Consider the following 21092-nt stretch of genomic DNA (forward strand, 5'->3'; position numbering starts at 1 on the left):
CCCTGCTGACTTTGTTTGACTCTAGCTGTGACTGTGACTATATCCCTAGGCCTGCCTGTTCTCACCCCATTATCCACTGCTCCTTCCTTATCGGTGTTTATGATCGCATTTTCACTTGGCACCTCTCCCTGTCTCTCTTCGCACAGCACATTGTTACTTTTGGTATTGACATTACTACATTCCCCCTCTTCTCCCATATCACTATCTTTCACTTGCCTATCTTCCCCACTAATCGCTTCACTTCTCTCTGCTTCTTCGTCTTGTTTTATCTTCATTTCTAGGTCCATCAATCTATTCACAGACCAGATTCTACTCCACCTGCTGCTTGACACAACTAGTTCTTGTCCTCTGATAATTGCTCTCAGCCCTTAATGTCTAGCTCGTATCATATGTTTTCTAAGAATGTTTTCATTCCTGATCACTTATATTCCCACGTCCCTCTTGATCCATACTTTTTCCCTCTGCATGTTACTCGCATTGCCAACCACAATATCAGCCATCAACGTAGAAAACAGTTGTACTTTGATAGGCCTGTTGCCTCTACTTCTTCCCACTCTCTGCACATTGTCTATGTCCACTTCACTAAAATTAATTTTCATTTTCCCCTGAATTAGGTCCACTACTTTATAAATTGTAAGCACTTTGTCCTCCCTCTTCTCCTCAGGCACACCATATATAAATAGGCATTTCTTCCTGCGATTTAAAGTGTTGGCTTCCACTTCTGCTTTCAGTTTCAGCGTCTCTTCTTCTAATCATCCTATTTTCTCCCTTAATGCTGCAACTTCTTCAGCATTTTTCCTCACTTGCGATGTTGTGTCGTCTGCCCTTTCTTGCAACCATCCCTCCATTCTTTCAAACTCCCTCGTTTGTTCTTGAATCATTTTTTTGAGTTGCTCCAAGGGGCAGACTTCTACAACCACCTCTTTTACAACTCTTCTAATTGTTTCCATGTCTTCCCAGCTCATATTTCCACTGGAGGTCAGACATGGGTTCAGCTCGACTCCCCCCCCCCAATCCATAGCAATATTATAATCACCGCCACTGATAGCATTAATTCTCCTTTAATTTCCATTTCCATTTTACACCCTCCTGGTTTCACTTCTTCTTTCTTCCCTGCCGTCCTCCTATGGTTGCCCTGTATTGTTCCACACCAATCATTGTCAGTAAGCTCCTCAGTACCTTCCTGCACTCAGCACTTGCACTCACTTCTCCCACTCCAGGGACCCTCCACTCAATACGTCTGCACTCATCAGTGGCTTAGGGTGTACTGTGCACTGGAACCATACTCTAGTTGGGATCTTACCAGAGACTTATATCCCTCTCCTTTACATCCTTACTACAACCCGTCAACACCCTCATAACCATGAGCAGAGATTTGTATCCTCTATTTACAGTCCCATTTTTGTGATTACTCCAATGAAGATCTTTCCTTATATTAACACCCAGATACTTAAAATGATCCCCAAAAGGAACTTTCACCCCATCAATAAAACTGAGAGGACTTTTCCTATTTGTGAAACTCACAACCTGACTTTTAACCCTGTTTATCAACATACCATTGCCTGCTGTCCATCTCACAACATTTTCGAGGTCACGTTGCAGTTGCTCACAATCTTGTAACTTATTTATTACTCTATACAGAATAACATCATCCACAAAAAGCCTAACCTCTGATTCCACTCCTTTACTCATAAATTTTATATATATAAGGAAACTGCCTTGAGGAATTCCCGTCTTAATTATTACAGGGTCAGATAAAGCTTTGCCTACTCTAATTCTCTCAGATCTTTACTACAACCCGTCAACACCCTCATAACCATGAGCAGAGATTTGTATCCTCTATTTACAGTCCCATTTTTGTGATTACTCCAATGAAGATCTTTCCTTATATTAACACCCAGATACTTAAAATGATCCCCAAAAGGAACTTTCACTCCATCAATAAAACTGAGAGGACTTTTCCTATTTGTGAAACTCACAACCTGACTTTTAACCCTGTTTATCAACATACCATTGCCTGCTGTCCATCTCACAACATTTTCGAGGTCACGTTGCAGTTGCTCACAATCTTGTAACTTATTTATTACTCTATACAGAATAACATCATCCACAAAAAGCCTAACCTCTGATTCCACTCCTTTACTCATAAATTTTATATATATAAGGAAACTGCCTTGAGGAATTCCCCTCTTAATTATTACAGGGTCAGATAAAGCTTTGCCTACTCTAATTCTCTCAGATCTATTTTCTAGAAATATAGCAACCCATTCAGTCACTCTTTTGTCTAATACAGTTTCACTCATTTTGCCAGAAGTCTCCCATGATCCACTCTGTCAAATGCTTTAGACAGGTCAATCACGATACAGTCCATTTGACCTCCTGAATCCAAGATATCTGCTATATCTTGCTGAAATGCTACAAATTGAGCTTCAGTGGAATAACCTATCCTAAAACCGAACTGCCTTCTATTGAATTTTGCAAACATGTCTAATATAATCAGAAAGAATGCCTTCCCAAAGCTTACATGCAACACATGTCAAACTTACTGGCCTTATGTCTTTAGCGTTATGTCGATCACCCTTTCGTTTATACACAGGGGCTACTACAGCAACTTTCCATCATTTGGTATAGCTCCTTCAACCAAACAATAATCAAATAAGTACTTCAGATATGGTACTATATCCCAACCCATTGTCTTTAGTATATCTCCAGAAATCTTATCAATTCTAGTCACTTTTCTAGTTTTCACCTTTTGTATCTTATTGTAAATATCGTTGTTATCATATGTAAATTTTAATACTTCTTTAGCATTAGTCACCTCCTCTATCTGGACATTATCCTTGTAACCATCAATCTTTACATACTGCTGACTAAATACTTCTGCCTTTTGAAGATCCTCACATACACACTCCCCTTGTTCATTAATGATTCCTGGAATGTCCTTCTTTGAACCTGTTTCTGCCTTAAAGTACCTATACATACCCTTCCATTTTTCACTAAAATTTGTATGACTGCCAATTATGCTTGCCATCATGTTATCCTTAGCTGCCTTCTTTGGTAGATTCAATTTCCTAGTAAGTTCCTTCAATTTCAACTTACTTCCACTGCCATTTCTAACTCTATTTCTTTCCAGTCTGCACCTCCTTCTTAGTCTCTTTACTTCTCTGTTATAATATAGTGGATTTTTACCACACCTTACTACCTTTAAAGGTACAAACCTGTTTTCACATCCTCAACATTACATCCCAGTACCATGATTTCAGAGATCATGGAAAATATTATTGAATATTTGCATTTTTTTGTGGTCATAATATGGCAATGTAAATTATAGTACTGAACAGAACTACATCGATACTTAAAGACAGAAATATAAAAAGGAACATGAAATAATTTAATTAACAAATTTGGGACAATTTTCTTTGGTTTAAATTTACTTTGGATTAAATATTTTTGAGAACTTCTCCAATAGGTGCCTTTTCCAAAGATGAAAATACTTCTGTGTAAAAATTCCCTGGTTGAATTTGCACTGAATACCCTTCCCTGCCATTTGCTGATACTCTTCTTCAAAGGATCTGTTCTTCTTACTCCTGTGATTTTTTTCTCATTTCTAGAAACTTATGAGGAACTTTATCTAAGCTATATGTTTCTTTGTTAGCATGTACTATATGCAAGTAATGACTTTGTATTTTAATCAAACAGAGTAAAGCAAAACTTGAAGCAGCCAAACGACCTGTAGGAAAGGTTAAGGAATTGGAGCGTCTACAGCCAGAAAGTCCTCCTTCCAAAGAACCAATTAAGAAACCTCTGCAAACCAAGAAGAGTTTGCTACCACAACCACTCCCATCTCCACCACCACCACCACCACCACCACCACCACCACTTGCGGTAAGTTCATGGAATTCATTACTAGCATGGAATAGAAAATAAAAATATACATTAACGTAGAGTATTCTTGTTCCTCAATTACAGTTGAAGAGAGGTATCCGTGAGATAAAATCATGTAGTTTGCCATGTTATGATCCTGAACCAATACTAGAAGCTGAAGAGCGTGACAGGATGACTGGGCTGGCTCAGAGAGACTTCTTAATTCGCAGTAATGGCTTATTGGAACAGGTAAAACTATTTAAAGACTACTATATTAAATTGTAAGGAAAATTCTGAGTATTTTTCTCAGATGGAAGTGAAATAAATTTTGTGCATTGAAGAATATTTATTAAATATTGTTCATTTTTCCATCAATTATAACATTTTCTTCACACGAAACTAGGCTGCCATAGAGACAATGAAATCGCCAAATGAGTTATTTTGTACACAGAATTCTACAAAGAAGAAAACAAGTAGAAATCAGATGACTCATCTCTGATGAATGTAGTCTTGCAGTGAACTGAAACAATGTGTTCTTATTGAATTTGGATTCATACTCTCATCTTTTATGAAGCTCCATATTCTCTTGGTGGAACACAACCACCTATCTGTTACTATTAAGTTCTTTTCTTAGGTTGGACCATATTGTTGTACCTTATATACATATTGCCTCATTTCAAATACATTTCAATATTCTTTATCAAGGCGACTAACGTATTCCTACTTAATCCAAGTCAATCAGTCCCTCCAAGCAGCTAAAATAAACTAGGAAGGTGGTCACTGTACCTCACTTTATATTGTCTCTTCACTTTCCAAGGATATTTTTGGGACAGATGAAAAGGATGTAAAGGAGAGGGCATATAAGTCTCTGGTAAGACCCCAACATGAGTATGGTTCCAGTGTATGGGACCCTCACCAGGATTACTTGATTCAGTAACTGGGAAAAGTTCAAAGAAAAGCAGCTCGATTTGTTCTGGGTGATTTCCGACAGAAGAGTAGCGTTACAAAAATGTTGCAAAGTTTGGGCTGGGAAGACTTGGGAGAAAGGAGACGATCTGCTTGACTAAGTGGTATGTTACAAACCATTACTCTCATCTTTGTTCCGTATTGAAAATAGCTATCTCACTAAGTTTACAAAAGGAGTATTTCATTAACCCAGCTATTCAATACAGTTAATTCCATGGTTATATGGTTAAATGAATGTAGAGATTGCTGGATTCATAGAATTAATATGACACAAAATTCCTTTCTTTTTAGACTAATTTTATTTATTATTTTTTATTTACATATTTTACGCCCACATTGGAGCACTGAAATCAATACATTTGAGTTAATTTCTTCTTCTTCTTCTCCCAGAACTTTTTCATCCTCTCCGACCTGGAAGCCCTTTGTGTGTCCGATATAGTATATTGTTTCCGTTCAACTGCTTTTAGTTTGAGACTTATGCTTTTGTTCTTCAAAATCCTCTTCTCTTTTCTGTCTTTGATTTGTTGCCGAGTTATACCCAATTCTTCCAAATCGTCCTGAACTTCTTTGAACCAATTATTATTGATTTTATTCTTCAAAAAGTAATCGAATAGTTGTTTCAATATCCTGGTGTCTGCTAATCTTGATATGTGACAGAAAAAGGAAATTCTTCTTTTACGCATTGTAGATATTATTGATTCACATTCACGATAGACAATGTTGTTAGGCAACAATCTCCACTGTCCATCAACTTGGTGTTTTTTATTAATAATTGTTCTAAGAATTCTTCTCTCAGTTTTCTGTAATTTGTCTGTTGTAGATTTTACATTTAATTTGAATAAAGTTTCACTAGCATAGGTTGCCTCTGGTTTAACTATGGAATTATAGTGTTTCAGCTTAGCGTTTATCGAAAGAGATTTTTTTTTATAGGTTGGCCAGGTAAGTCTTTGTGCTTGTTTAAATTTAGTTGTTCTGTGTTCTATTGCTTCTTTTTCATTTGTGTTCCATGTTATTATTTCCCCAAGATATTTGAATTTCTGAACAATTTTAATCTCTTTATTACTGTTCAGCTGAATAACTGGTAAATCAACTTTAAAAGTTGGCATCATTTCTGTTTTTTCAAATGAAATTTGTAATCCCATTTTTTTAGCTATAATTTCTAGTTGTTCAATTTGAAATTTAGCCTCTTCTATTGTATTTGCAAGTAATGCTAAATCGTCCGCAAAAGCAAGGCAGTTGAGTTTAATATTTCTACCGATCTTGATAGTTGGTTGGCATTTCTTGTTCCATTCACGCATAACCTTCTCCAATGCACAATTAAATAACAATGGTAAAAGTCCGTCTCCTTGTCGAAGTCCAGTTCTTATAGTGAATGATTCTGATAATTCACCTCTAAATTTAACTTTTGCCTTCGTATTTTTAAAAGTCATATTAATGAGGTTAACAAGTTTTTGATGTAAGCCAAATTCTTTAAGGCTTTTTAATAATGAGTCACGATGAATACTGTCGTATGCTTTTTTAAAATCTACAAACGTGATGACCAGACCCTTACTTCGAACTCTTTGGTGCTTCATTATCCATTTTAAACTAATGATTTGATCTGGACAGCTTCTACCTGGTCGAAATCCTCCCTGATATTCTCCAAGTTCTTGGTCGAGTTGTTCTTGGATTCTTGTGTATATAATCTTGGATAAAATCTTGTATGTAATATCAAGTAAGGATATCCCCCGATAATTATTTGGATCGGAGCGATCACCTTTCTTGTGCAGCGGGTGGATTATCGCTGTATTCCATTCCTCAGGAAGCTTCTCCGTGTTCCAAATATCAATGATGTATTTATGTAGGTTTTGAATAGTCTGATCATTAGCATTCTTCCATATTTCTGCTACTATTTGATTCTCTCCTGCTGCTTTGTAGTTTTTAAGTGCATTAATTGCCGTTTTCACTTCATTGTAAACTGGTGGTATAATCTTTTGTAATGGAGTTTTATTTTTTGGGTTAGGATCAAATTCTAAATGTTCCACAGGATCCTCACAATTAAGTAACTCTTTAAAGTATTCTGCAAGAATGTTAGCATTATCCTGATTATTGTGTGCCATTTTACCATTTTTATTTCTTAACATAAGTGTGGGAGGGGTAAATTTAGATTGATATTAGACTAATATTTTAAATTGTTTAAAGTAATTTTACATGTCTTGTATATGTTATATCTCAATATATTTATTTATAATAATAACTATTCCTCAGTGTCAATACTTTTAAGAAATCAACAGTTCAATTTTATAAGTGATAAATTTCTCAAACCAAAGCTTGTTTTATGATTAAATAAGGCTGATGATGCCCAATTAAAAAAAGGGCAAAACATGTCCCTTTAAATCCAGCAATTTCTATGTTCATTTAACCACATAACCATGGAATTAATTGTATTGAATAGATGGGGTAATGAAATACTCTTTTTTTAAACTTAGTGAGATAAGTGCTATGTTCTGAGCTGTCAGTGGAGAGATGGCATGGAATGACATCAGTAGATGAATATGTTTGAGTGATGTCTTTAAAAGTAGTCAAGATCACAATATGACAATAAAGCTGAAATTCAAGAGGACAAATTGAGGCAAATATTCGTTTATAGGTAGGGGAATTAGGGATTGTAATAACTTACCAAGGGAGATGTTCAATAAATTTCCAATTTCTTTGCGATCATTGAAGAAAAGGTTACGAAAACATCAGATAGGGAATCTGCCACCTGGGCGACTGCCCTAAATGCAGATCAGTAGTGACTGATTGATTGATTTGATTGATTGATTGATTTTTCTGTTCATTAATCCTTGCAGTTTGCATCTAGATTGATCATCTGACTGTTTAAGAGTAGCTCATTGCAAAGAATATTTTTAAACTCTCACTGAACAAAGAGCATCTTTGATTTAATACTCCATTTTGCTGTTTTGTTGGATCCCAGAAGTGTTTCTGCTCCATATTTCATCTCTGGTCATCATTCATTTCTTAAATCATCCATTCCATTGTGTTTTTTTCATCTATATTTGGAACCAAGTACGAAACACAGAACTTCTGCAGATTGAAACCTAACTTTACTGAAAGATTAATTTAAAAATTGTCTTGCAAATGGTTTAATATGATTCCAAACAGTATGACAGCATATAGAGCACTCAAATTTGCATCAGTCAGAAATGTTCAAAACTTTTCAGACAACCCACTTTAAAAAGAAAGTTGTAATAATATATAGGTCTACTGCAATACGCAAGGTTTATTAATAAAAGAGTGGCAACACTGTCAGAACAATGTTAAAACATCATGCATTCACTAACAGGCAGTGAAGTGCCTTCCCACATCGTGCTCACTTGTTTCTCTCCCTGTTCACCTTCTGCATGACATGTGTTATGAAGTCAGCACTTGCCTGCCCTCCTGATGAAATATGTGTTTCTACTGCTGATCTTTTCAGTTAGTTCTACTTTATGTTTTGGTCTGGTGTGAACCCATGCATTGTAATGATAATGAGTTGAAACGTTAAAAGTCGTATTTATTGTGTTGTGGCGCAGTGTTGTAATTATGGATTTAAATGTACTGGTGTTATGTATCACAGGTTTCCAAAAAATGACGAGTTATTGCATTTGTGGATTTCTCGCTGTAAGCGAACTGATAAGTTTAATCCAGACAATTCTCGCATATGTTCTGTTCATTTTCTTTCAACGGATTATGAGCAAGATTTCATTAAATGATATTTTAGGTTTGCCCACCAAGAAAATACAATGCCCAAATGCTGTACCATCTCAATTTATTTCCAAGTGGCATGGAGGTTTTACTACTGAAGGATCTAGGGCAAGTGAAACTACATCACAGGTTGTTGTTTGAGTCATCAGTCCATAGACTGGTTTGATGCAGCCTCCATGCCCCCCTATCCTGTGCTAACCTTTTCATTTCTACGTAACTATTGCATCCTACATCTGCTCCAATCTGCTTGTCATATTCATACCTTGGTCTACCCCTACCGTTCTTACCACCTACACTTCCTTCAAAAACCAACTGAACAAGTCCAGGGTATCTTAAGATGTGTCCTATCATTCTATTTCTTCTTCTCATCAAATTTAGCCAGATCAATCTCCTCTCGCCAATTCGATTCAGTATCCCTTCATTTGTGATTCGATTTATCCATCTCACCTTCAGCATTCTTCTGTAACACCACATTTCAAAAGCTTCTATTCTCTTTCTTTCTGAGCTAGTTATCGTCCATGTTTCACTTCCATATAATGCCACGCTCCACACGAAAGTCTTCAAAAACATCTTTCTAATTCGTATATCAATGTCTGAAGTGAGCAAATTTCTTTTCTTAAGAAAGCTCTTCCTTGCTTGTGCTAATCTGCAATTTATGTCCTCCTTACTTTTGCCATCATTAGTTATTTCACTATCCAAGTAACAATATTCATCTACATCCTTTAAGACTTTGGACTTATTTATTTTCATCTTGTACTCCTCACCCAATACTTCGCCCATACCATTCAGCAGCTTCTCGAGATCTTCTGCAGTCTCAGATAGAATAACAATATCATCGGCAAATTTCAAGGTTTTGATTTCCTCTCCTTGGATTGTGATTCCCTTTCCAAATTCCTCTTTGATTTCCTTTACAGCCCATTCTATGTAAACATTGAAGAGATGGGGGACAAACTGCAGCCTTGCCTCACTCTTTTCTGGATTGCTACTTCTTTTTCAAAGCCCTCGATTCTTATCACTGCAGACTGATTTTTATACAGATTGTAGATAATTCTCCGTTCTCGGTATCTGAACCCAATCACCTTCAGAATCTTAAATAGCTTGGCCCAATCAACATTATCGAATGCCTTTTCTAGATCTACGAATGCCATGTACGTGGACTTGTCCTTCCTGATTCAATCCTCTAAGATCAGACATAAGGTCAGGATTGCTTCATGTGTTCCTACATTTCTTCTGAAGTCAAATTGATCTTCTCCCAACTCAGCTTCAACTTGTTTTTCCATTCTTCTGTAGATAATACGTGTTAAAATTTTGCAGGCATGAGACACTAAACTAATGGTGTGGTAGTTTTCACACCTGTCAGCACCGGCTTTCTTGGGAATAGGTATAACAACATTCTGCCGAAAATCAGATGGGATTTCCCCTGTCTCATACATCTTACACACTAAATGGAATAACCTTGCCATCCTGGTTTCTCCTAAGGCAGTCGGTAATTCAGAGGGAATGTCATCAATTCCAGGTGCCTTGTTCCTATTTAGGTCACTCACAGCTCTGTCAAACTCTGACCTCAAAATTGGGTCTCCCATTTCATCAGCATCAACAGCCTCTTCATTTTCCAGAACCAAATTATCTACATCTTTACCTTGATACAGCTGTTGGACATGTTCCTGCCATCTTTGTGCTTTGTCTTCTTTCCCTAGAAGTGGTTTTCCACCTGAGCTCTTAATATTCATACACCTAGATTTCTTTTCTCCAAAGGTTTCCTTGATTTTCCTGTATGCAGCATCTACCTTTCCTAGGACCATACAACCTTTGACATCCTTGCACTTCTCCTTCAGCCATTCTTCCTTAGCTACCTTGCACTTTCTATCCACTTGATTCTTTAATCGCCTGTATTCTTTTCTGCCCTCTTCATTTCTAGCATTCTTGTATTTTCATCGTTCATCAATCAGGTCTAGTATCTCCTGAGTTATCCACTGATTCTTTGTTGATCTTTTCTTCCTTCCTAACATTTCTTCAGCAGCCGTACTGACTTCATTTTTCATGACTATCCACTCTTCCTCTATTGTGTTTCCTTCAGCCTTTTCATTTAGTCCTTGTGCAACATGTTCCTTGAAACAATCCCTTACACTCTTTTCTTTCAACTTGCCTAGATCCCATCTTTTTTTCATTCCTTCCTTTCTTCAATTTCTTCAGCTTCAGATGGCATTTCATGACCAACAAGTTGTAGTCAGAGTCCACGTCTGCTCCTGGAAAAGTTTCGCAATCCAACACCTGGTTTCTGAATCTCTGCCTTATCATAATGAAGTCTATTTGATACCTTCCTGTGTCTCCAGGTCTCGTCCACGTATACAGCCATCGTTTGTGGTGTTTGAACCAAGTATTGGCAAGGACTAAATTGTGATCAGTGCAGAATTCAACCAGCCGACTTCCTCTTTCGTTCCTTTGTCCCAATCTGAATTCTCCTACTGTATTACCTTCTCTTCCTTGGTCTACCACTGCATTCCAGTCTCCCATCACAATTAGATTCTCGTCACCTTTTACATATTGTATTAAATCTTCTATCTCTTCATATATTCTTTCGATTTCCTCATCATCCGCTGAGCTAGTAGGCATTTAGACCTCTACTATTGTGGTGGGCATTGGTTTGGTGTCTATCTTGACGACAATAATTCTTTCACTATGCTGGTCATAGTAGCTTACCCGCTGTCCTATTTTCTTATTCATTATTAAACCAACTCCTGCATTTCCTCTATTTGATTTTGTGTTGATAATTCAGTAGTCGCCTGACCAAAAATCCTGTTCCTGCTGCCAACGTACTTAGTTATACAAACTACATCTAACTTTAGTCTATCCATCTCCCTTTTCAGATTCTCTAACCTACCACAACGATTCAAACTTCTAACATTCCACGCTCCGACTCGCAGAATGTCAGTATCCATCTTCCTGATGATCGCCCCCTCTCGTGTAGTCCCCACCCGGAGATCGGAATGGGGGACTAGTTTACCTCCGGAATATTTTACCCCGGGAGGAAGCCATCATCAGTACATCATTCATACTGAGAGGGCTGCGTGTCCTCGGGAGTTAGTTACAGCTGTAGTTTCCCGTTGCTTTCAGCCGTGTAGCAGTATCAACACAGCTAAGCCATGTTGAGTATTATTACAAGGCCGTATCGGTCAATTATCCAGACTGCCGCCCTTGCAACTTCCGAAAGTCTGCTACCCCCCTTTCGATGAACCATTCCTTAGTCTGGTCTCTCAACAGACACCCATCCGATATTGTTGCACCTGCGGCTCAGCTATCTGCTTCATTCGGACACGCAAGCCTCCCCACTGCGACAAGGTCACATGGTTTGCAGGGGAGGACATCACAGGTATGTATTCTTTACTTCCATATCTGTCATCTAATCTAATGGTATAAGCTATTTTGAAAACTTTGGCCTAATGGTGTCCAAAACACTGTTCTAAAACACGTATGTATTGGCTTTCCACAGGGCTCCACTGAACGAGATATACAGCATGAAGGTCAAAATATCAGGAAATGGGCGATGTCTACTCTCACTACATGATCCCCAGTCAACTATTACTGACACAGTTGAAGATAATAAGAAAGAAGAAACTCAGAAACTTCAAAGACAAGTTGAAGCATTGGAAAGGAAGCATGCTGCTACTTTGGTGATGCTGAAACCTACGAAAGATACGTTTGAAAAATGTAGAGGTCCAAGGTATGTCTTATCAGGAAAAAGACGACCATCACCACCCAAAGTGACACAAAATATTATCAGAAAAATGGTAGAGAAAATACTGACAAAATGTTTTACACCAGGACAGATTTGGTGTCTTGTAAGCATGAAGGTAATAGTGAAATGGTCCTCAGAAGACATTGCGAGTGCTCTTCCTTTAAGGGCACTTTCTAAGAAGGCTTATGCGTACCTTAGAAAGAGAAACACTCCTTTACCTGCTTGATCAACATTGCAGAAGTGGATACAAAAACTGAAATACAGACCTGGTATTTTGAAGGAAGTGCTCCTTTTATTAAAGTCTTGTGCAGTAAATTTTCAAGGACTGGATAAATATGCTGTTTTAAGTTTTGATTAGATTAATATTGACTCTTGTATTTGTTATGATTCAATGGGTAATGTAATACTGGGCCCCTACAGAAATGTCCTTTTAGTCATGGTTTATGACTGTGGATTATAACAAGACCATGACAGCCAAAATTCTGCAGGACATTATTACAAACATTGAAGCTTTCCACATTAATGTGGTTGCCGTAACATGTGATATGGGAGGGAAAAATGCTAAAGTGTGGAAAGAGCTGCATGTGAATATGGCCAACACTTTCTTTTATAATCCCATGGGCAAATTAAGAAAAGTGTGGGTTTTCTGTGATGTGCCTCATCTTTTAAAGCTTGAGGAACCATTTCTTAAATGAGGGTCTTTCGCTGCCCGACGGAACTGAAGTACATAGTGGTATGATACAAGAATTGTTAGCCCACTAAAGTGGGGACCTCACACCAACGTATCATATCAGTAACTGGACGATCTCATCAAAATATACTATTAGCCGCACAGCTGTTTTCTCGGCGTACTGCTAAAGCAGTTACATACTTCCAGCATAAAAATCATGAAAGTCATTTTTTCAAGCTGGTTAATGATGTATTCGATGTATTAAATTCTAGGATCTGCAAGGACCATAAAACTCCACTCAAACGTGGCTATGAACTTAATATTAACAGCCAAGAAAGTACCCTGAAAAAATTTCTGGACATTATCCCCCAGGTAAGGGTTAACAAAAGAAACATTCTGTTACCTTTTCAGAAGGGATTTGTAATTTCAATTTACAAAGATGCACACGAAATGCTGTCAGGTGGTACACTTATTTATTTCACCTTAACTTCACATAAACATACACATATCGTGATCAACTGCTGTCACAAATAAAATATACACATCAACAAACCGCAATTTTAACAATTGCCTGTCACAGCACATGGAGATTGCAATCTTAAAACACAGTTGAAACAGTTGACTACTGACTGCCTACGTTGGCACGTCAGCCTAACCACAACACGTATTCACAAGTAACTCCAGTTAAACCTACTAAACAATAACTCGTCTCTACCGTCGGCCAGGCTTCTAGAAAGATACATTTTCTCATAAATTCTAGAGTGCTTAGGCCCAGCAGAATATTCTTTGCAGATGAAGAATACACACACGGTATCCCCTGCCTGTCGTAAGAGGTGACTAAAAGGGGCCCAAGGGGCTCTCAACTTGGGAGTGTGGGTTTTCGACCACGGGGCCCTTAGCCGAGTCCTGTCATTGTTTCCACTTACTTGTTCCAGGCTCCTCACTTTCGTCTATCCTGTCCGACCACCCTTGGTCAACTCTTGTTCTTTTCTGACTCCAACGGTATTAGAGCATTCGAGGTCTAGGGAGTCTTTCATTTTCACGCCCTTCGTGGCCTTGCCTTTCTTTGTCCGTTACCTCATTTTTTATTAGTACCATCTCGCGGGGAACACCAAGGGTCACCTTTACTTGCGGGTATTACTGTACCACTATATTAGTTACACCAGAGGTTTGTGGTTACTAGTAGCAGAGAGTGGTTCACAGTGGGTTTCCAGTACCTGTGATTAGTATCATTGTGAGAAACACCACGGGTCTGGGCATTGCCTGTGATTAGTACCACTTTATGAGTGACACCGTGGATCTGCGTTGCCTGTGATTAGTACCCACTATATGAGGAACACCATGGGAATACTGGCGACAGTGATTAGTACACATAGGTGAGGAACACCATCGGTTTGCGTTGCCTATGAGTGGTGCCATTATGTGAGAAACACCATAGGTGTGCGTTACATGTGCAACGTACAATACTTGTGAGTTGTATCATCATGTGTGGAATACCGTGAGTCTACACTTCTTTTGATTAGTACCCCAACATGACAAATACCATGATTCTACTTTACTGGTATAATAATAAACTCGTGTCCTCATCCCGAGGTGGCGCAGCTCTTTTCAGGCACACCCCCATTGGAGGTGAGCTGCATGTACCATTTCAACCACATACCAGCCCTCCTGCCGTTTTTTTAATTTCTGGCAGTACCGGGAATCGAACCCAGGCCCCCGAGGATGGCAGCTAATCACACTAACCGTTACGCTACGGAGGCGGACACTTTACTGGTGATAAGTACTGTTATGAGAGGCCGTTGACCTGGATTTTGGACCCCTTTAGCCAACAAGCCTCCTCGATTCAGTATTGTGCATTAGAAGTGGTCCCTTGGTCAGCAATACTATTTTTTATGTTAGTTTTTGCGTCGGATCCACTGATTGTTTTAAATTCATATCCCTCCATTCATTCTTCATGACTTTTTTTATTTTAGTCAGTGGATGATTTTGAACTTTTAATTTGTCATTACACTTCGTACCATTAGGGGCTGATGACCTAGATGTTAGGCCCTTTTAAACAACAAGCATCATCATCATCATCATCATATTCTACAGAGTTCTCATCTACCGAGTGCCATTGTGGATGTTACAGTATGTTTCACAATTCTGTAGTGGATTACAAATCATACATACAGGTAATAATAAATTATATACAGGTTCTTACATTAATTGAACTCATATAAATGTCTGTATACAGTACATGTTTCATGACATACCCTTTCAAACACTGCGATCATTTGACTACATAAATATTAATAATCATATTAATACTAAATGAATGTAAACACTTCCTAGCCATACATTACAAGTAGTAATAATAATAATAATAATAATAATAATAATAATAATAATAATAATAATAATAATAATAATAGCATCCGGGAGACAGTGGATTCAAATCCCACTGTCGGCAGTCCTGAAGATGGTTTTCCGTGGTTTCCCATTTTCACACCACGCAAATGCTGGGGCTGTACCTTAATTAAGGCCACGGCCACTTCCTTCGAACTCCTTGGCCTTTCCTATCCCATGTGTCGCCATAAGACCTGTGTCGATGCGATGTAAAGCCAGTAGAAAAAAAATAATAATAATCGTAAAATAATAATAATTTAAGCTCGATACTTGCATTATTTACCCATGGGTGAGAGAATATTGTTTTCAAGTTATATCCGTTAGTCACACTTGCGTCAAATTTAGTAATTACTCAGACTTTATGAGAACCCGAAAGGGCAAGGTATTTCTTACATACTAACATCGCGCATAAACCAGGATTGTTTGGAGAACTTTTTCTCTCGTGTTCATGGGTTGAGAGTATTTTGTAACAACCCAACTCCATTTGAAGTGAGAAATCAAATTAGGCTGCAATTATTATCAGGAAATGCAAAATTCAATTCCTTTATCCGGAAGCACGTAAGTTGGAGAAGATTTCAATGGCCCATCAACAAGACTTGTGGAACCTGAGTCTCAAAAAAATTTAATGGGCTTTGTCACAAATGAGTTGTGCATTGACATTGCTAACAAGTCTTCAGAGACTGAAATGTTTTAATACCAATATTAATGGTCCGTTATTGGACATTATAAATTTTCCAGCTATCTCATTCCTGGTTGCCAGCGTTTCGCCCTCGTGTGCTAGGCTGGGCTCATCAGTTGGTACCTAGCACACCTACCAAGGTGCTGGCTAGTGCATACCATGGAGGTTTTTTTTTCTTTTTTTTTTTCGGGGGGGCCCCCGAAGCCCGCTCCCCCCGCGTGACCATCGACTCAATCTACATGGCCTCCGACATGCTATTAGTTCTAAGAAGAAAAAGATAGCAGGGAGGAGTGGAAGTGTGATACTACAGGAGTATCTGCCTGTCCCCATGCTCAGCATGCTACCAGGCCAGATGTGGTGGTGGGTATCAATAGTGGTGTAATCAGGTAGTAAGGGTCAGGACAAAACCACATAGGCGGAAATAGAAAGGTGCCTACATGTAAAACCTGACATTTTGTAGATAGCACATGCAAGGACGTGGTTCTGGAGAGGTCCAGGTAATTGTGTTAGTTGGAAATAGGTATCATGCATCGTCATAAGCCTATTCCTCGCCGTTCCAGTTATTCAGGGGATCAGTCCTTCTGGGCACTGCTGTGACTAGCGCGGGCCGTGCCGGTTGCCGAGCCATGCGGCAATAGCCACTAGTGCCTGCCGCACCGCCCGACCCCCTTGAGGTCCCTCGTACCCAGTCTCCAATCCCGGAGAATGAGGCCAAGCCCGCCTGCTGGATGGTTGCGGGACATGGCGCCGGGCCTCCTTCCTCTCTGCCCGTGCCATGGCCCGGTATACAGGGCAACTGCGATGGGAGGCCGGATGGCCCCCCGCGCAGTTGGCGCACACCGGCGCCTCCCTAAGTGTAGCGCAGGCCGTGTAATGGTGATCACCACCACAACGGTTGCACCTTACTTGGAGCCCACAGCTGACCTGTCGGTGGCCCCACCTCAAACAGCGGAAACACTGCAAGAGCTGTTGAGGGGGACGTTCTGTTCTCACCTGACTGCCGCTACCGCTACCTGCTGAGGTCCTCTCCTGATTGGCTCCTCGGCTGACTGCTGTCCTGGGAGCAGTCCTGCGTTGCAGCTGGGCAGTCCTCTCGTGGTGGGCCGGCATCGCCTTCTGCTTCCTGGTCCGGCGTCGTCGTCTTCTTCTTCCCTGGGGTTTCTTCTCGGCGGGGGAAGAGGCCTCGTCCTGGTGGCCCTCCTCCCGGCCTGGTGACCCCGGGGTGGCTGGTGGCTCCGCTGCGTCGCCGTCTTCTTCCTTCTCCTGGCTGGCGGCGGCGGCGTCGGTCGGTGCTACCACTCGACTGCGTTCCCGGTCCTGGAGGGCGCACATCGAGGTCTGCAGTTCGACAGATATGATGGCAGGCTGGGCCTGGGTAGCAGTCTCCGAACGCCATGGGGCGTCCTTTTCCACTGCTGTGCTGCCATCTGCCATCAGGGGCGCCTTCCTGGATTGCGCCCAGGTGACAGGCCCTTCCTGGTAGGCCCGGGTCTGTGACCACTTCATGGAGGTGGCCCTTGGAGGAGCGGTCTGCGTCCACTTTGCAGTTCCGAGTCGCTCAGCCTGGGTCGCACAGTCGCGGCGCCAGGGGGCGGCGTGCTCCACCTCCGTTGTGGCGTCGCTGGTCTCCGGCTGGGTGGCTTGGATAGGTCAGTGTTAACCGCCCTATGCCTTAGCCTCCTCGGCGTCTGGGTGATGGCCTCCCTGGTCTCCGGCTCAGCATTCCTCCTGAGGGCGCCGGCGTTCGTCCCTGGCACGCCGTCCCTCCCAGGTAGTCGGACGACCTGAAACAGAGTAGAGAGCTCCATCTCCACGTCGTGCATCCGCTCCTGGTCGTGATGCCTTATGATGAGGCCTCCTGGTAGATGGCTCTCCACGGACATGGTCGTCGGTAGCCTCCTGCCACCCTGGAGGGGGCGCCGCACTCTGTCCAGGACTAGGGCCCGTTCGGAATGAACAGGGCGACCTGGCCTGTAGTAGACGAGCAGCGCCTCGTACTCCGGATCGGTGTAGCCCTCAGAGAAGAAAAAGCCTTCAGGGGGATCGCACCCGTCCCTGTGCGGCTCCGTCTCCACCTCGGTCTGCAACTCGTCCTGCTCCCTCGGTGAGGACGGTGTCCTCGGTTCTGGGTGGTCCTCCATCCATTGCCGCGTTGTGCAGAGGCGACCTCCCCTGTAGTAGACTCCTCTCGCCATCGCCATGCCATTGGGACCGTCCCTGAACTTCGTCGTGGCCATCCTGAAATAAAATCCTGAAAGAGAGAAGCGAGCACTGAGAAGTGCTCAGCTTAGACAAAGCTCCTTCGAAGATGTACTAACAAGTACAGCTGCCTGACTAGTACTGGGACAGTACAGAGCGCCTGGCAAGGAGAGAGAGAGCGAGCGGGAGGAACACGTCCTTCCACTACGGCTGTCGAACTCACTGCGTAGGCTAATTGTAGCCACCGGCAGTGCCGATGCACTATGAGAGACTTTGTCTCATTATCAAAAATTGATGCATGCCTGGCCATCAGATGATATAGATGTTGATTCCCATAGGGAATCTGAAAAATTTGTTCCGAATGAGTAAATTTATAATACCAATATTAATGGTCCGTTATTGGACATTATAAATTTTCCAGCTAACTCATTCCTGGTTGCCAGCATTTTGCCCTTGTGTGCTAGGCTGGGCTCATCAGTTGGTCCCTAGCACACCTACCAAGAAGCTGGCTACTCGGCCTCCATTATTGCTCTCTTCATTAGCCCAGCTCCTCTCCTTTCAACAACTGTGCCATCACACTGCTCAAGGTGAGTTTGCCTCTTTTCCCTTATCTTTCTTTTGGCTATCTACATTTATATTACGCCTAATTTGGCTTTCATTCTTTTTGGCAGGTCTCCACGTTTCCGTACTGAACTGGGAATTATAATGTTGATTCAAATTATGATCTTCACACGACCACATTGCTGGCTACGAAACCACCTGAATTAAGCCTGTTAATTACCGCAACTTAAGAGAACAAGACTATTCTTCCCACTGATAACATATGTTACCTTATGATCCATGCACCTCAAGCTGGACTATTCTCTTGTTTATCAAGACTCAACAACTGGGATACCTTCTCAAAAATGTTATATTTTACAGTCAGATGCACCTCATCATTTCAACTGGTTATAATCTAACAGTGACTTTATAGGTGCTGTCATGTATTTTAGATGGTCATACGCACCATACCATCATCATTTTAACGTTACATTTAGAATTTGCCTTATTAGGTGGATTCAAGCGTTGTATATAGATACACCTTATGTTCTACAAACCTCAAGCTGGACTATTTTCTCGTGTATCATACCTTAACAATTGTGTTACCTTCTCTGGTTTGCTTTCATTGTTTTAATGTGTTACAATTTAACTTTTAACATTAGTCCTTGTATTTGCTGTCATGTATTTTATATTTTAACTAGTCATAGTTTAACATTTGTCTTGTAGGTGCTATCATGTGTTATATATTGCTATTTGATAAGTTGTATTTTGCTGAATTGATTCGTTGGCTGATGATGCACAATGAGTGTCGAAACTAGTACCAATCTTCTTTAAACGTTATGTGATATATACACACATCAATAAACATTCATTGTATTGAAAAGGTGGACCTTTATCATTTTTCATTTTACTGTAATCCCAGTTCAATACGGAACAAAATGAAGTTTCTAACTTTCAATGACGACTTGCACTCATAACTCTCACTAAAATTACTCCACTCAACCATCAAGACTGCCTCTTTATGTACATTGCCTGTTCAGGCTTGTAGAAGAATATGACATAACATGTTTTCTCATAATTTGGAGAGTTTCCAATAACCTATTTACAATGAATGGAAATTTCTGTAACTCTGTAGTTCCAAAGATACTTTGTTCTGGACTATTACTGTGTGTTGCACATGTGTTGGATTTACACATCATATATACAGGTAATAATAAATTATATACTATTAATTACATCATAGGCAATACATTTCATATTAATCCATAGTGAAGAGCAATATAGCATAAAACAATAGCTGAAGGTTTCCACTATTCAATACTGTATGCTGTAACCTAAAAAAAGTTACATATATGTGTTGAAACTAGTGTCGGTCTTCCCAGAGACCATCATCAGTCAAAATCAAAGCAAAGGCAAGACATGAATTAAAAATAAAAATAACAAAAATATAGTTAAAAAGTAACAAAATATATAAACATAGGGAGCAAGCATGAAATTCAAGACAAAGATTCTAAAAACACTCATCACAATCACATCTCCTGTGCAAGCTCTCAGCTTTCCTCCAATTGGAAGACTGCACCTCACAGAAGACCAGGTGAAACACTAAAATATCAACACTAGAGGAATCTTCTAGAACTCGGCTCAGCTGAAACAAGTGTAAACACCATGATGTTGATAGGAAAGTGTTGAAATGTTCGTTTGTTCCCAGTATGGATCATGGAATTTTTTACAATAATATTTTCAACAACATTCAGTTTTGGGCCAGATATGTAGATGATTTTATAGTTATAAAGGATGAAAAATTAATTGATGCTACCACCACCCTTTCAAACTTAAACACACTTGATCCATATATCAAATTCACTCTAGAATCAGACACTAGCATAAAATCAATTTTTTAGACTTAACTATCTCAAGACACCACAATTCCCTTAGTTACAAAATTTATAGAAAACATAAACGTGCTGCATACTACAGCATGGTTCATCGTCCATTCAATATTCCAATGTCAAAAAAAGATCTTGTACATGAATTAAACACCATCAGAAACATAGCCAAAGCCAACGGATATAATAAACATTTCATTGAAGGAATAATAAATTTAGTCACTAAAGAAGAAAAAATTAAGAATACCTTATTTTCCACGTTCACTTTTAATAATCCACCGATACACCAGATTTCCAACATTTTCAAAAAACATGATATAAAATATCTTTTAAAGCATCACTTTTACACAACACAAACTCAATTAGTAATAAGAATTAAAAATTGTATAAATCCAGTGTTTATATACTTAAATGTAGTAGCTGTCCGTCCTCCTATAT

At 40.0% G+C, this 21092-nt stretch overlaps 1 protein-coding gene across 1 annotated transcript in view; it reads left to right on the forward strand.

The window, feature by feature from the left end:
* Positions 1–21092, forward strand: part of LOC136879866 (tubulin polyglutamylase ttll6) — a 651223-nt gene that overhangs the window by 583219 nt on the left and 46912 nt on the right. The window contains exons 12-13 of the mRNA XM_067153263.2: positions 3700–3885; positions 3970–4113. Coding sequence (XP_067009364.2) covers positions 3700–3885; positions 3970–4113 — 330 coding nt within the window. The remainder of the gene's footprint in view (positions 1–3699; positions 3886–3969; positions 4114–21092) is intronic.

Source organism: Anabrus simplex, chromosome 1 (assembly GCF_040414725.1).
Source record: "Anabrus simplex isolate iqAnaSimp1 chromosome 1, ASM4041472v1, whole genome shotgun sequence".
NCBI classification, from domain to species: Eukaryota; Metazoa; Arthropoda; class Insecta; order Orthoptera; family Tettigoniidae; genus Anabrus; species Anabrus simplex.